The sequence below is a fragment of the Oncorhynchus tshawytscha genome, linkage group LG09 (assembly GCF_018296145.1).
Source record: "Oncorhynchus tshawytscha isolate Ot180627B linkage group LG09, Otsh_v2.0, whole genome shotgun sequence".
Taxonomy (NCBI): domain Eukaryota; kingdom Metazoa; phylum Chordata; class Actinopteri; order Salmoniformes; family Salmonidae; genus Oncorhynchus; species Oncorhynchus tshawytscha.
Window position 1 is genome coordinate 37994849 of NC_056437.1, and position 16358 is coordinate 38011206.

Below are 16358 nucleotides of genomic sequence, written 5' to 3' on the forward strand. Positions count from 1 at the left end.
AACCATCCACAGAGACGAACTGATATCTTTCCGACAGATAAGATCTAAACCAGGCCAGAACTTGTCTGTGTAGACCAATTTGGGTTTCCAATCTCTCCAAAAGAATGTGGTGATCGATGGTATCAAAAGCAGCACTAAGGTCTAGGAGCACAAGGACGGATGTAGAGCCTCGGTCTGACACCATTAAAATGTCATTTACCACCTTCAGAAGTGCAGTCTCAGCTATGATGGGGTCTAAAACGAGACTGAAGCGTTTCGTATACATTGTTTGTCTTCAGGAAGGCAGTGAGTTGCTGCCCAACAGCTTTTTCTAAAATGTTTGAGAGGAATGGGATATTTTCTGGGTCAAGGTTTGGCTTTTTCAAGAGAGGCTTTATTACTGCCACTTTTAGTGAGTTTGGTACACATCCGGTGGATAGAGAGCCGTTTATTATGTTCAACATAGGAGCGCCAAGCACACAATTCACCTTTCAACAGGACAATAACCTAAAAAACTAGGCCAAATCTACACTGCAGTTGCTTACAAAGAAGACAGTGAATGTTCCTGAGTGGCCGAGTTATAGTTTTGACTTAAATCTACTTGAAAAGCTATGGTAAGACCTGAAAATGGTTGTCTAGCAATTATCAACCAATTTGACAGAGCTTTAAGAATTTCGAAAAGAATAATGGGCAACTGTTGCACAATCTACAGTAGGTGTGAAAAGCTCTTAGAGACTTACCAAAGAACAACTCACAGCTGTAATGGCTGCCAAAAGTGTTTCTACAAAGGATTGACTAAGGGGTGTAAATACTTATGTAAATAAGATATTTCAGTGTTTCATTTTCAATACATTTACTAAAATGTTTTTAAAAATAATTGAGAAAACCCACATGTTTTCACTTTATCATTATGGGGTTTTGTGTGTAGATGAGTGAGCATTTTATCCACTTTGAATTGTCAAGCACAACAAAATGTGAGGGTATGAGTACTTTTTGAGGACACAGTATATGCAGACTCACATACACACTTGAGCCGTTCCATAGAGGGCTTATAGTACTCTCTATCACCCCCCTCTCTTTCTGTGTGTGTCTTACACACACACTCGCTCTCAAGCTGTTCTATGAAGAGCCCATTCTCTCCCACACCCACTCCTGCCCAGTCTCCATCTTTAGCGGAGCAGACAGACGGGGTGCGTGTGTGTGTGTGTGTGTCCACAGAGCCCAGAGCTAGTTGAGCTGGTGCAGGCAGGGCCTCAGTCTCACCAGAGCTGTGCACATTAATAACATCAGCCTAGCACCATGACAGGCCCACAGAGAGAGGGGAGGGAGGAGTGGAGCGTAGGGGAGGGGGGAGTGAGAGGCGAGAGAGAGGGAGGGGAGGTGAGACAGGGAGAGAACAACAGAAGAGGATAGATGAGAGGAGGAGAGAAGGAAGAGGAAGAAGGAGATGATAGGAGGAGAGAGATGGAGGTGGTATAGTAGAGCGTATCTGTTCGGAGAAGAGGGGGCTGTGTGTACAGTATGTGTATGTACACGAGTGATGGGAGGAAAAATCCATACAGTTACATATCGTGATATTATTTTTGATGATATATTGTATCGTTTTGACATTGCAATATTATTTTTGCTCTAGTTGGCTGTACCGGCAGCAAAACTCTATTTTTCACTTGTTCTCCGTCTTCTTTTTAGATAGGGCGCTGGTTTTGTTTTCAGCACTTTTCTTTCCATTACTGATCAAAACTTACTGATCAAAACTATTCTCATGGATCGCTCTCTTGTCCTTCTGCAGCAGACATATGGTCGGATCGCTATAAAATCACAATACCGAATCACAATACAAATAAAATCATGAGATTGGCAATACATATCGTATCGGCACCTAAGTATCATGATAATATTGTACCTTGAGGCCCCTCGCAATTCCCATCCCTGTCCATGTAATTTGTGAGAGTGTCTGTTTCTGCGTATCTGGGGATTTATGGTAGTTGAGCTCGGGATGCATGTCGACAGGCGCTCCAATGAGAAGCCACAAACCCTGATAGCAGTCAGCCCCATTTCCTCAACCGATAAACGTCAGGTTTGTTCACGCCTATCCCCCCAACCCGTCACGCGCGGGTTGTGTGTGTGTCCCATCTAGATACCCGTGCAGTGCTGTGACATGGTCTCGGGCGTGCTGGCAGTTGCCTTTGATGACGGTGGTCGTTTCTGCTCGGCCGGAGCCCCTTCGCTCCCTGGCGCCCTGATGTGTTGTGATTTGGCATCGTGCTAGGGATGGGCCTTTTCTCTCTCGCTCAATTCTGTCTCTCCTATCTCTGCTTTGCTTACTCTCTCTCTCTCTCCTCTCTTTCTTACTGCTTACTGCTCTCTGTCTGTCTCTCACTCGCTTTATGATATGCCACAGCCCATGTCCCTGCACTCATCACCATCACACCCAGAATGGCTTGCTGTCAGATGAGATATCCTCCTCTCCTTCTGCTTCTGCAGAACAGGGACTGGCTAATGAACACCACACACACTTTTCCTCTAAGTTATTACATTAGGACTGGCGAGCCATCCCAAAAGAGCCTATTTATAGTGTTCTACAATGCTACGAAGGACGGCACAGGCGGACCTTGACAATATTGTTGCAAACCCCCACGGTGACACTGTAAGCAGAGCACCGGGGCTGGAGCAGTATAAACACAGCACTGGATTGATAGAGAGATTCAGCAGCAGAGCATGACAGGCCTGGCAGCAGAACACATTCTGTGGTGTGTGTTCGGTTTTACTCTCCTTGTGGGGACCAGAAGTCTTCACAAGGTTAGTAAAACAAGGAACATTCAGACAAGATGGGACATTTTGCCGGTCCCCACAAAGAAAAAGGCTATTTTGGGTTTAGTGGTTAGGTTTAGGGTTAGGGTTACAATTAGGGTTAGGGGTTAAGGTTAGGTTTAGGGGTTAGGGATAATAGGATTTTGAATGTGAATCACTTGTTTGATCCCCACAAGGATAGTAAAACAAGTGTGTGTGTGTGTGTATGTTGTAGCGCTAGCCGGACAGAACTGGAGCGTTTCACTCCAGATGTTAGCGAGAGTGCTATTTTGGGCGAGCACATCAACGGGGCAACAATACTTTATCAGCACTATGCTATTTCTTCCCTCTGAAGACATGTTAACGTCTTGTTGTCTATGTCGGGAAGAATGGGGTCATATGGAGCGTTTGTATGTATGATATATCCAGTCCCATTCATGTCGCTGGACTTTGTAACCTGGCACATAGGAAAGTAATGGTTCAGGGTGTTTTGACCAAAATGTTACTTTACTAAATGTTACTTCCTGCATTGGTTGTGCTAGCTGTGTGGATGAGTGTTAAGGCTCCAGCAGTATCATTGTCTCCTGGGTCTGTGTGGATGTTGTGGGTGGAAACTGTATTAAAAGCAGAGAGCAATATTGTGACGACCAGCCCGGCACAGCAGTGTGAAGAATGGCCGCGTTATCATGGCCTTCTATTCTCCTCCTCTCCTCCACACACACACACACACACACACACACACACACACACACACACACACACACACACACACACACACACACACACACACACACATTACACACACAGAGCGAGAAGAACCAAGCCCCGGGGGCCATTTTGCCTCTCCAGTCGCAGAAAGGTTAAGCAACTCCACCAGAAGAGAGAGAGGAGTGAGTGAGTGAGTGAGTGAGTGAGCGAAGAAAAAAAAAAGGGAGGAAAGCAAACATCTCCAAGCCGACATAGACTGTGCTGAAAGAGAGCGGGAGGAAAATGAAAATCTAATGGGCTAAATCTGTGAAATGTCGTGCTGGCCCAGGGGGATTGGGCTGGGAGAAAGGGGGCACAGGATATGAAGGGAAGAGATGGAGGGGGAGAGGGATAGTGGTGAAGAGGAAAGGATTACCAGAGACTCGTCCGGCCACAGAGCCTGACCGGAGGGTTAACAGCTCATTTCTGACAGGCGTTGGCGATGGAAAGGTCAGAGGGGCAGAGAAGAGAGGGCCCCGGCTCCTAGTTCAGTCCAGAAAACACACACATACCTCCAGCACCGCTACAGGCGTCATCTGCACAACTTTGGTTCACTCTAGTTTAAGTCAGCTGAGGTGGTGACATTTTAATGTCAGCTATCCGGGTTCAAAATGCATCCAGGGTGAGCTCAACGGATTAAACCATATTCAGCACATTTGCATTGTTATGATTAAGCTTTTTGAATGAGTTGTAGAGTAATTGTGGAGCCCCCAACACCTTGACCTCCCAAAGTCGCTGGGAGTCTTGTTCATAACTTCATGACATTTGAGTTCCATATTCAACACTTGAGAGCTGTGAATTTAAACTTGAATCCAAACCCCTGAACTTGAACCTGTGGCCATTAGCTAATGTATTTTGAAGAGAGAAAGCTACCACTCTCTACTACTCAACCCCCCTGTCTGGGAGCCCCACCAGACGCCAAGGCAGGAAACCCTTCAGGAAAGGGGATATTGGAGGTTTTCAGGTGTGTCCCGTTGCTCACACTCCGTCCTTAAGGACTTCATTAATCAGCGTGTTTTCACAGCAGAGCCCATCTTAAGGCGCAGAGGGCAAACACCTTGGAGTGGATTCAAGAGGCCCAGGCCTCACCGGTCCTCTGTAGTTTGGGGTCAGGGCCAATACCGTGTGAATACGGTTCACTGTGGCTCACTGTACACAGGGAAGGGAGATGTTTGTTCTCTCTCTCACTGTGGTCTTACTAAGGTTTTACCGCGATCAGGTAGTGGACTACTGTGTGGGGATGTTGTGGGTTCCCAGACCTCGGCACGGTTGCAGCCAAGGCAAGTTCCGTACAAGGTGCTGCCTGTCTGCTCTACATCCCTGAGTCTCAGCCTTAGATTCCTGATTATCAGGGATTCCTGATTTTCCGACATACTCATTTGCGTTCTTCGGTTAGGGGGGGATTGTGCATCGGTGCCATGACCACAGATCACACGCTGGTAATGCATATCATTTTTCCCTCTAAACCTAATCACTGATCCTCCACTCTGCGTTACAGCAGCATTTCCTTTCCCTAATTCCCAAATCCAGGCAAATCCAAAGGTATTTATTCATACTTTGCATCTGTACCTTGATTGAACTATCAAATTCCAATGCTATTTGGGTTGCATTAGTATCAAGAGCAGCACACACTGTTTATACCTGGCTATCTAGTTAATATCTCAATACCGACTGGTTGGGAAAGCTTTTCCCTTATATTTCTCTCCAGCAGCTTTTCCAATTGGATTGTGTTGTCCAAATGCAGAATGCTTTGAACAGTGGAGGAGAGGTAATGTTATATGATTTGAACTGCAGCCAGGGGGTTGTATTTGCCCGTGTGTGTCGTTTCCATCCACAACACTATTTGTTTATTGCCCTATCTCAATCAGCAGTATCGGTACGGCATTGCAATGTTTTATAGAAGCAGTTGATCTCCAGTGTATTATTAATAACAATGCATCTCAATGATAATCCCTGCTCATTACAAATATGCCGTGCACTTAAAATGTGACGCGAAACCCAATTTACATCATTAAAAGCATTTAAACGTTATTATCTGTAATTAGATGTTGCCATTAAATTAAGCATGGCAACATTTGGCTCCACTCGGTGTGCGAGCGGTGCCACAGCCTGAGCCTTCCTAAATGTAGGGGGCCCACTGAGAGGAGACCGTTATCTGGAGCCCTGCAATTCTGACTGGCTAGGGTAATTTAAAAAAACAAGGGTAGAAGTACCACCGTCGTCCCAACAAACACTCTCACACACTTGCAATTGGCTGACACAACATAGAAACACTATTTGCTGGAGTGAATTTAACACCTGTTCCCCTATTGCCGAAAAGTGAATATCAATGTCAAATTCAAACGTGCACATTCAGTTCGGACTCTAGTAAATCCTATTGAGTCACTATGAACACTAGTCCAGTGGCTGGCGGAGGAGCATAAAGTGGGGGATAATACTAACCCTCGGAGCGTCCCTTTAACCCTGGGGTTAAGCATGGAGAGATGTGAATAAACACCTAAGCCGAAAGCCATTTGTGAGCTTGAGCCCGGCGCTAAACATAATGGAAAAATATGATATGAGATCAGTGTGTATTAAGACGATATTAGTGTAATCCCTCTGTTTTACGGCAGGGCTTGTCCGCATGGCTCAGGAAGGGACCCAGTGGCAGGGTGGGAGACTGCAGGATTAGGGTGTAATTGAGAGGGGCTTAATGGGACAGGCCAGGGGGAAAGGCAACAAGCAGCAAGCCAACTCTGGAGGACGGCCCGCGCTCTCTCTCAGACACACACACACACACACACACACACACAGTAGGAACATATTGCACAGTAAGAATCCAGTCATGGATGTAAATATACATTGTATACATGTATACACAATTGTGTGGAAATGCACCTACAGAACGTTACAGGGCATGCAAACACTCAGTCCCACTCGTGATCACTTCTCTTGTTGCTTGTGTGCCAAGCCTATTGTTGTTTGCCTCCTTGTTGATTGCGTGCCTCTTCTTCCTGCAGGGCCAATGAGATTGAGGTGGTGATGTCAGACCTGGAGAGAGCCAATCAGGTGAGTTCCTGGCTGTTTTTAACACCTCTTCACAACCATCCTATCAAAGGATTCAAACAGACATACTACTCTTACACCCTTTGGCCTTACTTTCAATGTATCTGAATAAGCGGCTTGATACAGGAGTTGCTCTGTTTCAAATGCATTCCAAATGTTGTTCCACAAAGTATGTAACATACTGAAGTATGAGATAAATATCATATGAGAAAGGAAATATATCTAAGTGAAACTAGCCTCTTGAATAACAATGAAGGCACACAAAGTCTGCACTATTAGAGGCTCTGCAGTGTGACTAATCTAGCGTTGCCTCTATCTTTGGCCTCCTTTAATGTATTTCTCCATGTTTTTCGCCCAGACACATCACGGTGGTGATTAGCCATTATTTACACTGAGACGACCCTTTGATATCAGCCAAGAAGTCAAGGCAAGATAATGCGCGGCAGTGTAATTACTCTATATGGGCTTTGGGTCTGCAGTTGAAAACTATCGCCGTAGCCATTACCATGTGATCTTGTTTATATCAGATTAGTTCGAATGTGAACGCGTTCCGTATGTGTGTGTCATCCAAGCAGGTTGGCATGGAGTTAATGTTGACTGCTGGAGACCAGGGACTGATTCACAAGACTGCAATTATTTCCTTAACTATAGACTTATGAAAGAAAGTTAAGCAAAGTTGCTATTCCTCAAAAAGGTTATTGGAAATGTTCTTGCATTATTTCTTATGTTTCCAATTAAGTACAAAGTTCAGAAGAAATTAGATTCTTGAAAATGAAGTTAATGGATTTCTTCTTGGAAATGTTCTTAATTCCAAGATGGTTAAACCCTCATCTTAAACTCAGGGCAATGAGAGACTAAGATAATAAAAGCAATTGAACATGTTTCATTCACTCACACACTTCATCTGAAAGTTTCCGAATTGATTATTTTAAACCCCAAACATTTTTTAGAGCAGTATAATATCAGTAAGAAATATGCTAACATGATTGCTAGCTAGATAGCAAGCTAGATTGGTTGCCTAGCAAAATGATCTTAAGAAGAAAGTTAAGAATTTCGTAAGAAAATATTTGAGAAGTTTGTAAGAAAAACAGTCTTAAAACATTTTTGTACTTACGAACTATCTTTTTAAGAATTAAAAAAAAACATTTTTGTGTTTGAAATGTTTTGTGAGTCTTGGGCCAGGTAGTTGGAAATAAGCCAGTCACTGATGTTGATCTATTAGCTCAGTTGGTGAGGTGATTAGTTGTCAGGTGACATGGTTGGAACAAAACCTTACAGTACCTGAAACACTCCAGCACCAGGATTTCCTTTTTGTACAGGTAGGTCTTCACTTAGCAGGGCTAACTCAGTCATTTTCAACTGTAGCCCACTATGACATGCCAGTTATGACATGCCCGCCCTTCACAAGACAGATGAGGGCCCCATCCCGCAGTACAGAGCAGAGCAGTACGGTGTCGTGCCGTCAGCTGTACCACTCTGGGCGCGTGTCTCCCCTTATCAGCTGTCATGCTCCCGTTCTTCTCCTCACCCGTCTGTGGATCCGCACTGTGTGTCTGTGTGTGCACACGCACTCGCTGTCACTTTGTTCTTGTAATCACCCGTCTCATCCGCCTCGGCGCAGCAGACGCACACTCCTCATATCTGCTATCAGAGAGACGGAGTGGTGGTGGGTGGGGGGGTATCGCTGGTGTCAGCCTTCTACAGACGACACTTCATTCACTCTCCTCCCAATGACTGGGCAAGTTGCAGTGCCATTCCATCACGCTATAAATGGTGTTACAAGCACTTCCAATCATGGTCACGTAGCTGTGTAACAGTGTATATGCGAGAGACAATGGAAGAGAAACATGTTTCTGTAGTGCACACTGTTAAATGGTATTGTTTGAAAGTATATTTATAATGTATGGGTATCTGTTTTCATCACATTTCAATATACATTAGTCTACGCCTACACTTAAAAGTAAAATCTCCCTGAAGGTTTTACTGTGTGTCTGCTGACCTTGTTTTTCTCTGGCTACCACATAATTAAAATGAGCCTGCTGATTAGAATTTGTAAATAGAATCACCCAAAACAATTATTTGTCATTATATTAAATGGCGCCCTCATTACCAAACTTTTGGAATAACTTAGCCGCCTGAAAAATGTTAAATCTCCATAATTCCATAAAGATGAAGGCTTTAGCGCCTGAGATATCTAAAGGTTGAATGTTTAAGCACCTTCAACATGTAATGAGCCATTAGGATGCCTTGTGTTCTTCTCCCCCTTGTCTTCTTTTGTGGGTCAGAGATTGTTTGATGGAGGGGGGTATGCATGTATTACACAACCATGACAGAGAAATCGCTGTGGGTCTAAATTCTGTACTTACTGTTCTATCTTGGAACTGGAGACGTGTGTGTGTGCAATTCAAACTTTAGCACAAATCATAAATAAATGTCTATCAAACAAACATGTAGGTTGTATTAGCAGATCTCAACTTTAGATTTGGTCCTTGAAGAATGGCTTGAGACCTACAGTGATGTATCTTATGGTTGTCTATAGACGGCACTTGACAGCGAATGGTGGGATAGTGAGGAAACTTGACTCTCTCTCTCCTTCAGAGAGCGGATGTAGCGGAGAGGGAAGCAGAGGCTCTTCGGGAACAGCTGACATCCGCCAACAAGTCTCTCCAGCTTGCCACACAGATCCAGAAGGCCCCTGACATGGAGCAAGCCTTGGAGGTTCTGTCACGCTCCAGTCTGGAGGTGGAGCTGAACGCAAAGGAGCGGGAGGTACTGCACTTGGCTGAGGACGTGCAGAGACTGCAGGCCAGCCTGGCCAACGTCCGTGAGAACTCGGCCTCGCAAATCAGCCAGCTGGAGCAGCAGCTCAGCACCAAGGAGAGCTCACTCAAGGTCAGTCCTGTCACACCACCTCCAGGGGTCCTGGTTAGTCCCATAACACTGAGGGCCCTGGTTAGTCCCATAACACTGAGGGCCCTGGTTAGTCCCGTACATTAGTCAGTTATGAAGAGTAGGCCTAACCACACTGTGTGCCATGGTAAGAAAAGCTGCAGTTGTCAGTAGTACTTTATAATGCGTCCATGTGCATCCCGTTAATGCATTTGGATATTGTGCACAAGATAAGCTCTACCTTTCAGCTTGAACTCAGAAAAACAGTCATTTACAAATGAAACATGTCAGGACCCTCTGACTAATGCATAGCCCTGAACCCTCTCTCCCTAAACGTCACAGTGGTTTTACTGAACTCTGCAGGGCACCTCACACAAGACTCTACATTTAGGACTTGACTGACACGTCTTTGTATCCATGGAGACTGAACAGACATGTCATGCACAGTGAGCTTTATGCACAGAGACTGTAGAACAGGGGTTGGCAACAGGCGGCCCGTGGGCCAAAACCGGCCTCAGAGTGATTTATTTTTGATATGTACAATTAGGACTTTTGTAGTTGCCTACCTCTGCTGTAGAGCTTCTCTATTGGAATTTGTTGCGACAAGTGTAGCTGCACGGTGATGTGTTTTTAGAGACTGCAGAAAGACAAATGAGTAGAGTTGTTATGTTCCAATGCACTGAGCTATCTAAAATGTGCACATGCTAATACACTGGGACTCCTCAAACTTATTCTACATTTACATTTGAGTTATTTAGCAGACTCTCTTATACAGAGCGACTGTCTGTCTCACCTAAGATAACTAGGTGACACAGCCACATCACAGTTGTAGTACATTTCTCCTCAATAAAGAAGTCAGCAAAGTCGGTGCTAGTAGGAAAAGACAAGTGCAAGTTTTTTTGGGGGGGGATAAGATACTCTTTGAAGAGTATACATTGACTCTCCAAATGTTTGCTTCCCCATGCATTGGTCCTCGCAACTTTGAGAGTAACGAAGTGTCTCTCTCTCCACTCAGCAACTGGAGGAGAAACTGCAGGAGCAGGCAGACTACGAAGGCATCAAGAAAGAGCTCAGGTTAATTCATTTTCCCTCTGCCTGCCTTTCCTCCCCTCAGCCACAGGTGTCAGTTCAATAAACCATACAAATTAACCAGGATAAATTCATTCCGAGCCTAAACTTGTGATGACAACGGTGCAAGTATGTAAGACGTGGCTTCGTCCAAGGTCGGGTCGGTACGGATTCACTCTAAAGCCATTTGGACACTCTGCCAAACCACCCTCAAGACTATCATTAACCTTTAGATTTAGCCCTTGAATGTGGATGCGTAGAGTCCGAGTATTATTGGCTAAGCACTGGTAGTGCTTATCAGAGAAGCTAGTTTGATAGGACAGTGGGCCTTTACGTTCAACCTCTGTTTGCCAGTGCTTTCTTATCTGACTTGGATGTTTTGGGTTCTGGAGATGGGATGCTAACATGGCTGTGCTGTAGACTCATTAAAGGGGTATGTACTGGGATGCTAACATGGCTGTGCTGTAGACTCATTAAAGGGGTATGTACTGGGATGCTAACATGGCTGTGCTGTAGACTCATTAAAGGGGTATGTACTGGGATGCTAACATGGCTGTGCTGTAGACTCATTAAAGGGGTATGTACTGGGATGCTAACATGGCTGTGCTGTAGACTCATTAAAGGGGTATGTACTGGGATGCTAACATGGCTGTGCTGTAGACTCATTAAAGGGGTATGTACTGGGATGCTAACATGGCTGTGCTGTAGACTCATTAAAGGGGTATGTACTGGGATGCTAACATGGCTGTGCTGTAGACTCATTAAAGGGGTATGTACTGGGATGCTAACATGGCTGTGCTGTAGACTCATTAAAGGGGTATGTACTGGGATGCTAACATGGCTGTGCTGTAGACTCATTAAAGGGGTATGTACTGGGATGCTTTCTCCCCACCTGTGGGTTTATTGACATGGTCTTGTTTCTTTTAAAAGTAGAGCTACTTTTAAAGGTAACTCTTTTGAAACCATTGATTGCAGTTAGGAAATATATTGTGTACGGTAGCTCAGTAAATTACATTTGTTAATATAAAAAAGGTTGAATAAACCAAGGAAATCTGTTATGCTAAATGTCATTTTTAATCTTCACTCATTAACAACATTCATGTCCTTAGCTTTATTGCTGCGTATTTAGTTTTTTTTATTGCAGTGGCTTGTATAAGCTCTAGCGTTTCTGGTCTGGCATCTCAAGACGGTGAACAGTTTCTTCCGTTGTTTGGTGTTGTGCTGTGTGTTATCTCGGTCCAAGCCAGTAACAAGAAGGCTGACAATGTTAAGTTTGGCAGATAAGATAATTGCCCATGTTTAGGGAACTGGGGCGTTGTCTTGCCAGGATTTAACAATCTCCGCTCATCTGAGAAAGGGGCCGTCTGGACATTAATTTGGTAACTGGATTTTCAGGCATTATTTTCCCAATTGGAAGAAGTCATAAAGGTAGTATCAGTGAATGGTTCTGTTTGTGAGAGTTTTTCGAGCCACTATGATGGTCAGCCAAAGAGCGGTTTGTGTGAATTTGTATTGATATCCCTCCTGGAATCCAAAAGGGAAGCATTCCTCTCCTAATAGACCAAAGTGTCTTTATTTGCCTCCCAACCTTTTCATAGACGCTTTTTCCTTTTATAGATGATATCGCCTGGAATCCAATTGGCACCCAGCACATGATTGAATAACCCATTTTAATTACTATGATTGGCTCTAAGGATTTCATTGCATTATCAGATTTCAATGGTCAGAGAGGAGTGAAGGACTATGTATTGAGCCGACTCTCTTTGTGACGTATCGCTTTGCCTCTGCCTGCCGCTGATTTAGATATTCTCTGGGGCTGGTAGCAGATATATTTCAGTCCTATGGTGCTGTGTCTATTTGTGATCTCCTTTTTGTAGTGGGTGCAGTAATCAAGTGGTCCATTTTCCCTTGTTTGCTTTACAGTTTCCGGAAGTCAGTAGAGTTCGGCTCTTCAAACTACTCTTCAGCACAGGTATGGAGGCTGAATGTTGCATTTGAGTTGGATTTGAACAATATTTAGACAGTATCTTATCAAAACAATGTTTAACAATGTACTCTGTGTCAGGACTCTAAGAAGCCTCTGGAGTTGTTGTTGGAGAAGAGTCGAGGCCTGCATTCTGAGAGCTCCTCCCTGCGCCTGAACAACAGTGAGCTGAGTAGTGAGTCCTTCAAGCCACCAACACACGCATACAGGGACACGCGCATACAGGGACACGCGCATACAGGGACACGCGCATACAGGGACACGCGCATACAGGGACACGCGCATACAGGGACAGGCGCATACAGGGACACGCGCATACAGGGACACGCGCATACAGGGACAGGCGCATACAGGGACAGGCGCATACAGGGACAGGTGCATACAGGGACACGCGCATACAGGGACACGCGCATACACGGACACGCGCATACACGGACATGCGCATACACGGACACGTGCATGCACAGGCGTGTATAGGATTTATGAAGGTGACTTATCAATCAGACATCTGCTGTGGACTATGTAGTTTCTTTGCAACCTGGGAACTTGCCAACTGACGTTAGTGTTCCCTGTTAGTGAGCATTTCTACTTTGCCAAGATAATCCATCCACCTGACAGGTGTTGCATATCAAGAAGCTGATTAAACTGCATGATCATTACACAGGTGCACCTTATGCTGGGGACAATAAAAGGCCACTCTAAAATGTGCAGTTTTGTCACACAATACAATGCCACAGATGTCTTTTTTTGAGGGAGCGTGCAATTGTCCACGAGAGCTGTTGCCAGATAATTTAATGTTAATTTCTCTACCATAAGCCACCTCCAACCATCGTTTTATAGAATTTACAGTACGTCCAACCGGCCTCACAACCACAGACCATGTGTAACCACGCCAGCCCAGGACCTCCACATCCGGCTTCTTCATCACCTGGAAAGCTGATGAAACTGAGTAGTATTTTGTGGAAAAAAATCGTTCTGATTGGCTGGGCCTGGCTACCAAGAGGGTGGGCCTTCCCACAGCTGCACCCCTGCCCAGTCATGTGAAATCCATAGATTAGGGCCTAATTTATTTATTTAAATTGACTGATTTCCTAATGAACTGTAACTCCGTTCAAATTGTTGCATGTTGCGTTTATTTTTTTGTTCAGTATATTTTGAAAAATGAGACTGAGGATTGCATTATAATAAATACCGCTTTGATGTCATATAAGCAAGCCAAACACGCGTGAATCCAAATGTGCACTTAACAATTTCATATCACAAAACTCCTATCATATACAGTATCAATGTTTATGATCACTATGTTTGATGTACAGTTACAAGATGACATGGCATCATACCCAGAATGAGCCTATGTTCGACTATTGTGAAGACAATTCGCTGCGGCACACACACCTGAATGCACTCATCACTCATTTCTATTCGTTACAAAATTACAATCTGTTTCCCTAAATTTCATTGTGAAAGCCTAACACTGTAATATCGTATTTTATAACTTAGCTAGTCAGGTTGGCAATAGAACAAGCCTTCACATGATGACCACCTGACCCAGATTGCGATTTATAATGGTCCGTGAGCAACAACAGTAATTGTGTGATGGCGGGGATGCCAGGTTGTTTTCCAACCAAAACAACTAAGTGTGCTTGCTCTAGATATCCTCAACGGCACAGCTAGGAGAGCTAAATAGTACACCTTATAGTTGAAGACTCTTCTTTGAGTCATCAAAGTGCATTGACACCAGTTCCCTTTGTCTTTTTGTTGTTGTCTTACTTATGTTGCACCTACCCCAGATGTTACTGAATGTATCCAGAGTATTTTCAGATTTTGATATTAACAAATGCGGTGCAAAAGTACAGTAAATGTAAAATGCGCATCATATCAACAGTGTGATGTCTGGATATAGTCTTGTCTGGTGAACGCAAATCATTTTCCCATGATCTCCAAATTGTTCCTTTTCACTTTCTACCAGGGTTATGCATTTCATATTTATTCTGTAAAAAAAAACATTTAAATTAGCCCTATAGGCCAATTCCCACAAGTGTAAAGGGTTAACCAGTATCAGAACAGCCAATCAGATATCAGCAGTTTCTTTCTTTGTGATATACATGTAGACACAACCACAAAGTCAATTCCTGGTGTGAACTGCCCTCTGTCAAGGTCTTATTCACAGGCTGGTACAGAACAGGCCCGTAAGCACTGATAGAGTTGTTTACAAAGAGATGGCTGATGTTTTGTTGAACTCATTGAGCCTAATTCAGTGATACACAGAGCCCTAGTATTCCACCTGTGATCTGTGATCCCTTATCGTCCTCTCTTGTCACGACATGTCAGCTCTTTGAACCGCATACCCCATATTCAGTGGCCTTACACAGACCCATAGACGTACACTCATAAACTCACAAACTTAATGGCTTTTTTTTCATCTGTTAAGTCTCCTTGTCTACAATCCTGAGACTGAAGGATATCTGTCACAAAGAGCTTTTTGATAGTGTACACATTGTCTGAGCTGAAGTTACCCCAGACCAGACTGTAATGGAGAGAAAAAGTACATCATTAGCCTTCATGGGCCTGTGCCTCTGTGTGTGCGCCAGGGTGCTTCAAACTTAAAAGGACACACAGTCCTTTTGTTTCTTTACTCTGTCAGTCACCTAGAGGGGTTATAGACAGGAAGTCCAGTAGTCAAACAGGAAGCAGTGCCAGCTATCTCCACCAGCAAAAGAAGAGACTGTTAGACTCAATGGAAAGACAGTTATCTCTCTTGGAGCTTTTTCCTTTCTACAAGTATAGAGACACACTTCTAAAGAATGTGTCAACTGTTTCCATTGGCACACTCCCACGTTTGATACAAAGAAAAAAATATCTGTCTGGCCCGTTAATGTATAATAGATTTGAATTGAAGGGTTCGATGCAGACAGTCTGCTCACACCATTAAGATTGAAGTGCTGCTGCTTCCTCAGCGCGGTACTCGTCTTGTCTGGATTCTCGATTTATCTCATTCAGAGAATCAGCCCTTTAAACAGGGGGATTTGAGAGATACTGTAACATTTTCTGTAATACATTTCAACAGGATCACTTTTTGAAGTTCCTTGTTATCTCCATTTCTCTAAACACCTTGACTTTACATCTGCTACCCAACTGCTTAGACTCTGGGGATGAAAAGATCGGGGACTTGTAGGTCCTTGCTGTGCAATACCAACCTTTTGGTACTAGTTTTACACCTGCTGGTGATCAGTTTGCATTTTTTCAGTTGAAGAAAAATAAGTGTCTCTCACTTTGGAGAGCTTTAGCTTTCTGTTCTGTTTACCTCATTATTCTCTTTTAAAATCTCTCCCTAAAGTTTATTTTACCCTAAACTCCAAGATTTGACCTCTCCAAAAAATGACCTAACCACACCACAGGCTAGGGGTCTCTAACCACACCACAGGCTAAGGGGTTTCTAACCACACCACAGGCTAGGGTCTCTAACCACACCACAGGCTAGGGGTCTCTAACCACACCACAGGCTAGGGGTCTCTAACCACACCACAGGCTAGGGGTCTCTAACCACACCACAGGCTAAGGGGTCTCTAACCACACCACAGGCTAGGGGTCTCTAACCACACCACAGGCTAGGGGTCTCTAACCACACAACAGGCTAGGGTTCTCTAACCACACCACAGGCTAGGGTTCTCTCTAACCACACCACAGGCTAGGGGTCTCTAACCACACCACAGGCTAGGGGTCTCTAACCACACCACAGGCTATGGGGTCTCTAACCACACCACAGGCTAAGGGGTCTCTAACCACACCACAGGCTAGGGGTCTCTAACCACACCACAGGCTATGGGGTCTCTAACCACACAACAGGCTAGGGTTC

General features: G+C 44.4%; 1 protein-coding gene across 5 annotated transcripts in view; it reads left to right on the plus strand.

Annotated features, from left to right (window-relative positions):
* The window catches only part of LOC112257918 (homeobox protein cut-like 1), a 266499-nt gene that overhangs the window by 201472 nt on the left and 48669 nt on the right, over window positions 1-16358 (plus strand). For all 5 annotated transcript variants that reach the window (XM_024431855.2, XM_024431859.2, XM_024431858.2 and 2 more), the window contains exons 9-13: window positions 6516-6564; window positions 9160-9453; window positions 10466-10524; window positions 12442-12490; window positions 12584-12677. In XM_024431855.2, coding sequence (XP_024287623.1) covers window positions 6516-6564; window positions 9160-9453; window positions 10466-10524; window positions 12442-12490; window positions 12584-12677 — 545 coding nt within the window. The remainder of the gene's footprint in view (window positions 1-6515; window positions 6565-9159; window positions 9454-10465; window positions 10525-12441; window positions 12491-12583; window positions 12678-16358) is intronic.